At 32.8% G+C, this 7,325-nt stretch overlaps 1 protein-coding gene and 1 non-coding gene across 2 annotated transcripts; one reads left to right on the top strand and one right to left on the bottom strand.

Annotated features, from left to right (window-relative positions):
* The first annotated feature begins 367 nt into the window (after positions 1-367).
* On the top strand, positions 368-2,017 carry LOC121990240 (anthranilate O-methyltransferase 2-like). The gene is made up of 5 exons (XM_042544414.1): positions 368-502; positions 592-729; positions 823-1,095; positions 1,241-1,510; positions 1,611-2,017. Exons 1-5 carry the CDS (start codon positions 422-424, stop codon positions 1,986-1,988), a joined length of 1,140 nt encoding a protein of 379 aa, XP_042400348.1. The 5' UTR covers positions 368-421; the 3' UTR covers positions 1,989-2,017.
* Positions 2,018-2,854: 837 nt separating this feature from the next.
* LOC121993288 lies at positions 2,855-3,010 on the bottom strand. The gene has a single exon (XR_006115154.1). It is a non-coding gene; the product is annotated as a U4 spliceosomal RNA (small nuclear RNA).
* Between the last annotated feature and the right edge of the window lie 4,315 nt (positions 3,011-7,325).

Raw genomic sequence — 7,325 nt, 5'->3', positions numbered from 1 at the left:
TAAAGTCAACAAACCACAATATAATCAACAATTGAGATCAAACTTTGCTTGTTCTAACAGTTCAAAGAGAAAGATTAATCCAAAACGAGAACTCGTTGTATATATGTTGAAGATATATACAATGGTCCATCTAGTTGATTTTATAACAATAAATTACAAGACAAGACTCACATGTTCCTTCTCTTTTTTCATAACGTGCTGGTCCATACTCCATTATTATAAGTGAAATGCATAACACGCGTATATAAATATTGACAAATTATGGCATCATCATTATCACAATGACGTATAGGATGACATGATCTATTTTATATATATATATATAACCCTCCATCGCTCCATGTACTTTACTGCCATGCTTTCTAAACCTCACATCTAATACCTCATTAAACGCCAGGCCTTCAGAGAGAGGGAGAGAGAGATGGGTTTCAAGGTGGAGCAAGTTCTTCACATGGTCAGGGGCGCCGGCGAAACTAGTTACGCCACCAACTCAAGGCTCCAAGTCGATCAATGCAATTATATATGGAGTTTATTTTCTTTTAATTTATTGTCCTTGTAAGTAAATTTAGATTGCTAAGTATGATTGCTCAGGAGAAAGCGATCTATCGAACGAAGCCCATATTGGCGAACGCCATCGAAGAAGTGTATAAGGAGTTGGTCCCTGAGCATATGGTCATTGTCGATCTCGGTTGCTCTTCTGGTCCCAACACCTTCATTGTGGTCTCTCAGGTATGTAAGTCATTGCTCCTTGAGCAAATGGCTGTTGTTGATCTTAGTTGCTCTGACCATGGTCCTAACATGTTCCTTGTGGTCTCTGATCAGGTACTCAACATCATTGTTGAACTCCGTCGTATGATGGAGATGAAGAAGCCGTTGGAGGTGCAATTCTTTCTGAACGACCTCCCAGGGAATGACTTCAACTATGTCTTCCAATCCCTACATAAGTTCAAGAAGAAAGTGGAGGAGGAGACTAAGGGGGAGTTGCTAGTGCCGTATTATGTGGTCGGAGTGCCAGGATCATTCTATGGAAGGCTTTTTCCTCGTGCGAGTGTCCATTTCTTTCATTCTTCCTACTCTCTAATGTGGCTCTCGCAAGTACTTATTTAATCTCTCTAATAGTATAGTATCATGCAAAAGGCCTGTCAATTAGTTTCCTAGTTGAAATATATATATTTTTTAAATGATTTTTTATATTAAATTATATTATTAGTCAACTAATATTATAATTTGAATCTGTTAGGTACCCAAAGAACTAGAAAATGAGCAAGGTGTTCCATTGAATAAAGGAAATATCTATTGGACAGAGACGACGCCACAAGTAGAAAAAGCATACAGAGAGCAATATCAAAAAGATTTTTTGACATTCCTTAGGTCACGATATACGGAATTGAACATTGGAGGTGGGATGGTGCTGACGTTTCTAGGAAGAAGAAAGAGAACTCCTGGGCACGGTGACTTATGTCATCTTTATGGACTACTTGCTGAAGCTCTTAATTCCATGGTCTTAGAGGTTAATACTTAACTAGTATAATTCATTTTAATCAAATAAATCAATTTAAATATATAAAGATGATTATGTAACTAATGTCATTTTTTCTATATGAATTTAGGGAATCTTACTAGAAGAAAAGGTTGACACTTTTAATTTGCCACTTTATGGACCTTTTCTTGAAGATGTGAAATCAATGATACATCACGAAGGGTTGTTCAATTTGGATCGAGTAGAGATCTTTGAATCAAGTTGGGACCCATTTGATGATGATTCACAAGATCATTCTTTTAATTTTGCTCTACCAAACTACACAAAAAGTGCAAAAAATGTGGCGGATTGTATTCGTGCAGTGTTAGAACCGTTGATTGTGCATCAGTTCGGGGATGTCATACTTGATGATTTATTCACACGATACACACATAATGTTTCTAAGCACCTTATCAAGGAGAAAGCCAACCACACCATTTTAGTCTTTGCCTTGAAAAAATGTATTTGACAAGGAAAATTTAGTATTCTTATTCTCAAGTCAGTTTTCATGTGAATTTTAGTTAATATTTATATTTTTATGAAAATTTTAATTTGATTTCAAATTGTATATAAAACAATTTTAGTTTGATTTTGATTTAAATGTTTCAAATTGAAATTTTAAGATTAGTTTCTAAAGGTTACCTTCACAAAAAGACCTAAAAAGTCTTTATCCAGTGGAATGAAATAAAGGGCCGTTGGATCAAACTAAATAGAAATCTGAGTCATTGATCTACTAGTGATCCAATAACTATGAAGGAGGCCTTCAACTTCTTATATGAAGAGGTCTTTCACAAAGAAACTCTTGAAGACTCCATTCAAAAAGATCTAATGCAAATTCATTTGGAACTAGGAGCTAGACCATCATACAAAATTTTAAGTCGCTTCTTTCGTGGTTTAGGTTCAAAAGTTTAAAGCTTATGGTTCATGATAAATGAATTGATCGAACATCCTAGAAAGTTTTGGGCTAGACACATGAAGCCGTCATAGAACAAAGCCGAGATACAATGAGTGAATGAAAGAGTTGCCACTCCCCTATGATTTGTAACTCCTCTCAATATTACATTATCTTGACATGAGTAATTATAAATTCCACTTTGACATCTCATATAATACTTTAGCTCTGTGGTCTTCCATTAGTAGTAGACTAATGAAATTTTCATTATTTTTTTTTTCTAGTATTCTTTTGACATCATCATGGCAGGCTTTAGCTCTATTGAGGGGCATTTTGAATAGTTTATTCCCAAAAAACATAACCAAATGAACACTAATTAATTAACATACAAAAAACCTACATACTCAAAGAATTAATTAAAAAATTTAAAACTAGAGTTATAGGGTTTTCCCCTTTTTTAGAGGGAGCCCTTCCAAAAATTCTCAATGGCATGAGTTAAACCCAAGCCAAAGAGGGGGTTTGGAAATAGTTTTCAACTAGCAATTGTCGCGCCTCGGTTATAACCTCACTAGCTGCGACATTGCCCCAAGCGCAAAGATGATTTAAATAATTAAAATAGTTCTCCTTTTATACTACTATGGTATTATTGCCTACGTCGAAATTCTAGGTGTGGGACTATCTTTGAGTGTATTTGGATTTCTAATCTCTGTCTTGCATTAGAGAGAAGAGTGATGTAATCCCAAACAGAGCCGTTGGGATGGAAGAAGCATCTCCCCAAATGGTGGAACACTGTTGTTTTCTTCAAGAAGAGTAGAGCGAGCTCTCTTTCTTACTCCGGGATGAGGAGTGACATTGATGTGAAGTATTGATTCGATCTCATCAACAATTCGAACCCACAGAGCAACCATTGTGCCTCCTCGCAGTAGAAGACCTTGTTGAAGTGGAGGGGATGGAGATAGAAAGATGACGCGCTGTAAGGAGAGAGAAATGTTGGTGACCCTATCATTGTTGAGCCATGTCTTTGAGCAAATCACCATACTTTTTTAACGGTCTCGAAGGTCTAGTCGTACTTGCGTATTTTATAGGAAGATAAGGAAAGAGTAGAGTTATGGTGAATTAAGGTATGTATATGATACTATATTATGCACCTTAAAACTTTCATATTGACATAATTGTCAAATATCATTTCTTCTTGAAACTTTTGCATAACCAAGTCAATAGGCAAAGAAGGAGTGTGATTAAAGACTCGATAATTTTCTCCTCAAATTTGCATCATTTATCTGATCAGACAATAGCAAGCTAAGTCACTCGACAAAATACTTAGGATACGTTTGGTTGGAGATTATTCTGGATAATCTTGATTATCAACAAAAATCCTATTTGATTTAGGTAATTGATAATTCCTGAGTAATATTCCATGCTCGACACGTTAACAAAAGGAGCATGCAAGTAGGAATCGGAAAACTGAGATTTTTCTTAATTCCGGGGTTAACGAATTTTTTTACCCAGAATACCCTCATATAAGAGAAAAATGTGACAAAAAAGAAAAACATAAAGAAAAAACAGAAAAATTTAAAAAATAAAAATTTAAAATTTAAAAAAAAAATCATAAAAATAATAACAACAATAACAACCAAGCCTTTTCCCACTAGGTGGAGTCAGCTACATGAATCCTTTTACGCCATTGAGCTCTATTTCCTATTATATCATCATTTATATTTAAATAAATTTTATCTTGTTTTATTGTTGCTAACCAAGTTTTTTTTTGTCTTCCTCTTCCTCATTTGATATGCATATTTATCATAGTTTCACATCGCCTAACTGGAATATTTATTGGTCGTCTAAGTACATGTCCGTACCATCTTAAACGTGTCTCTCGGAGTTTATCCTCAATAGATGCAACTCCGACTTTCTCTCTAATGTTCTCATTCCTTATTTTGTCCATCTTCGTATGTCCACACATCCACATTAACATCCTCCTCTGCAACTCTCATCTTATGCTCATGTGTTCGAGTCATAGCCCAACATTCAACTCCATATAACAGAGCAGGTCTAACAGCGATTTTATAGAACTTACCTTTAAATTTAAGAGGTACTTTACGGTCACATAAAACACCCAACGCTCCCCTCTATTTCACTCATCCTGCTTGTATTCTATGTAAGACGTCTCTCTCAATCCCTCCATCATTTTGTAAAAATGATCCTAAATATTTAAATCTCTCGGTTCCGGGCAACTCATCCTCTCCTATCTTAACAATTGTTTCATTACTTCTAATATTGTTAAACTTAAATTCTATATATTCTGTCTTTAATCTACTAAGCTTAAAACCTTTTTCTTCTAGTGTCTCCCTCCAAGATTCTAGCTTAGCATTTACTCCTTCACGTGTCTCATCTACCAAAAATAATAAAAAATAATAAAAAAATTGTAGCTTAAACCCTAAACCCATAAAAATAATAATAAAAATAAAAAATTGTAAAAAACTTAAAAAATAGAAAAACATTAAAAAAATAGAAAAAACATAAAAAATGATTAAAAAAAATAAAAACTTTTAAAAAGTAAAAAATAATAAAAACGTTAAAAAAACATAAGAAATAAAAAAATAGAAAAAATGTAAAAAAAATAAAAAATTTTAAAAAAAACAAAAAACGTAAAAAAAAATTAAAAAACTTTAAAAATAAAAAAATAAAAAAAACGTAAATAATAAAATAATAATAATAAATAAATAAAAAGTAAAAAATGAAAAAAAAAAATAAAAAAACATCAAAAAAAAAATAAACAAAATAAAAAAATAAAAAATATATATATAAATAAAGAAAAACATGAAAAATAAAAAGTAAAAAAACGTAAAGTTAAATATAGTTGATTTTATAACTGAGGGTAATATAGTAAAATATTAAACTACGTTATTCATTAAAATCTTTAAACAAATAAATTTTAGTTGCATCACTTACATTGAACCAAACAATATTTGGTTATAGTTTATTTCTCATAATCTTGATTATGTGATTATCTGATAATTGCATAATAAAAATTATACATGATAATTTGAATCAAATACATTCTAATAGTTGCGAGTATGTAGTTGTCTTTACTATGAATTATACTGTCTAACATTTCAAAGACAAAGAGGAAGATTTATCCAAAACTCGTTGTATATATGCTGAAAATCTATACAATGGTCCATCTAGTTGATTAGATAGCAATAAATTACAAGACAAGAGTACTCACATGTTGTTGGTTGCTACTCGGAAAACCTAGAGGTTCCACTGTACAAAAATTTTGTACAAAGGTCTGAACCTTTTCCTAGCTACCATGTGTTCTTTTAAATTAAATTTTGGATCGCCTGTGGAACTTAACACGTTTGATCCAAAACTTAATCTATTCGTTCTTTTAGGTTTTGACTTGGGTCTCCTGCGGAACTTAACACGTTCGACCCAAATCACCTTAAGTTATTAATTCCATTAAATATTAATTTGCATAATTGGTTCCCAGTACTGACGTGGCGAGGCACATGGCCTTCTTGGATATGGGAGCAACCACCACCGACTAGACAAAACCTTTTATGGAAAGCTAATATTTAATTTCCTAAAATAACTTTAGGTTAACCGAAAAGAACAATCAAATCACAAGGGAAAGAAAAACAAAAGAACACTATATCGAAAATAAATTCGAAACTCTAGAATCGTATGCCTCTTGTATTTAGTATTATTTCCAAAAATAACTAGTATGATACGGAAACAAAAATTACTAGTTATACCTTTTAGAAAGACCTCTTGATCTTCTACCGTATTCCTCTTCTAACCTCGGACGTTGTGTGGGCAACGATCTTCCGAGATGAGAACCACCAAGCACCTTCTTCTTCCTTACAAGTTTCGGCCATCAAAACTTCTCCTAGGATGAAGAGGTTCGGCCACCACAACCATACTCCAAGGGATGCTAGAAAAGAGGCTTCTTTTCTCTCCTTCTTCTCCTTCTTAGATCCGGCCACCAAAGCTATCTCCACCATGAGAAGGTTTCGGCCACACAAAGGAGAGGAGAGGAAAGAAAGGGCCGGCCACACCCAAGGAGAAAAGAGAGGAAAAATAGAATAGAGTCGTTAGCCTTGAAGCCTCCTCTACCCCCTCTTTTATAATCCTTGGTCTTGGCAAATAAGGAAAATTTAATAAAAACTTCCTTAATTCTTTTGCCATTGAAAAGGAAAATTTATTTAATTAAAATAATTTTCTCTTTTCAAATTATAATGGTCGGCCACTCTTCTCCCCAAAACAAGGAGAGTTTTAATTAAAACAAAAAAATTAAAACTTCCTAATTTATTTCTAGAAATTTATAAAAAATTTTCCAATAATTTTAATCCCTTCATGATTGGTTAATAAAAAGAATTTTATAAATTAAAATCTTTCTTTTAAACATGTGGATAATTTCCAAAAAGGAAAGTTATCTCTAAAAATTAAAATCTCCTTTCAATCTACAAATAAGTAAAGATATTAAATCTTTTCTTAATCTTTTGTAGAAACTAATAAAAGAGAATTTTTAATTTTTAAACTTTCTTTTAAATCATGAATATAATTAAAAGGAAAGTTTTTACCAAAATTAAAATCAACCTTTTAATCTACAAATAAGGAAAGAGATTTTAACTCTTCTCTTAATCTTTTGTAGAATCTTATAAAAGGAAGGATTTAAATTTTTAAACTCTCTTTTAAATTATATTTTCCACATAAGAAAAATTTTAAAATTAAAATTCCTTTTTATTTTAATAGGGACGGCCACATGAATTCACCCATGAACATACCCATGGCCGGCCCTAGCTTGGTCTCCAAGCTAGCTTGGCCGACCCCTATAGGATGGGTAAGAAGGTGGGTATAGGTGGGTATAGTACTCTATAATTAAGAGGCTACGATAGGGACCGAGAGGAG

Source organism: Zingiber officinale, chromosome 6B (genome assembly GCF_018446385.1).
Source record: "Zingiber officinale cultivar Zhangliang chromosome 6B, Zo_v1.1, whole genome shotgun sequence".
In the NCBI taxonomy this organism is placed as follows: Eukaryota; Viridiplantae; Streptophyta; class Magnoliopsida; order Zingiberales; family Zingiberaceae; genus Zingiber; species Zingiber officinale.
The sequence above is the reverse complement of the archived record's forward strand: the minus strand, read 5'-3'. Positions and strand labels throughout refer to the sequence as shown.

Coding starts and splice junctions, on each gene's coding strand:
- LOC121990240 (XM_042544414.1), top strand. CDS start 422: ATGGGTTTCAAGGTGGAGCAAGTTCTTCACATGGTCAGGGGCGCCGGC. Junction 730..822: donor CCTTCATTGTGGTCTCTCAG/GTATGTAAGTCA, acceptor GTCTCTGATCAG/GTACTCAACATCATTGTTGA. Junction 1,096..1,240: donor CTCTAATGTGGCTCTCGCAA/GTACTTATTTAA, acceptor TGAATCTGTTAG/GTACCCAAAGAACTAGAAAA.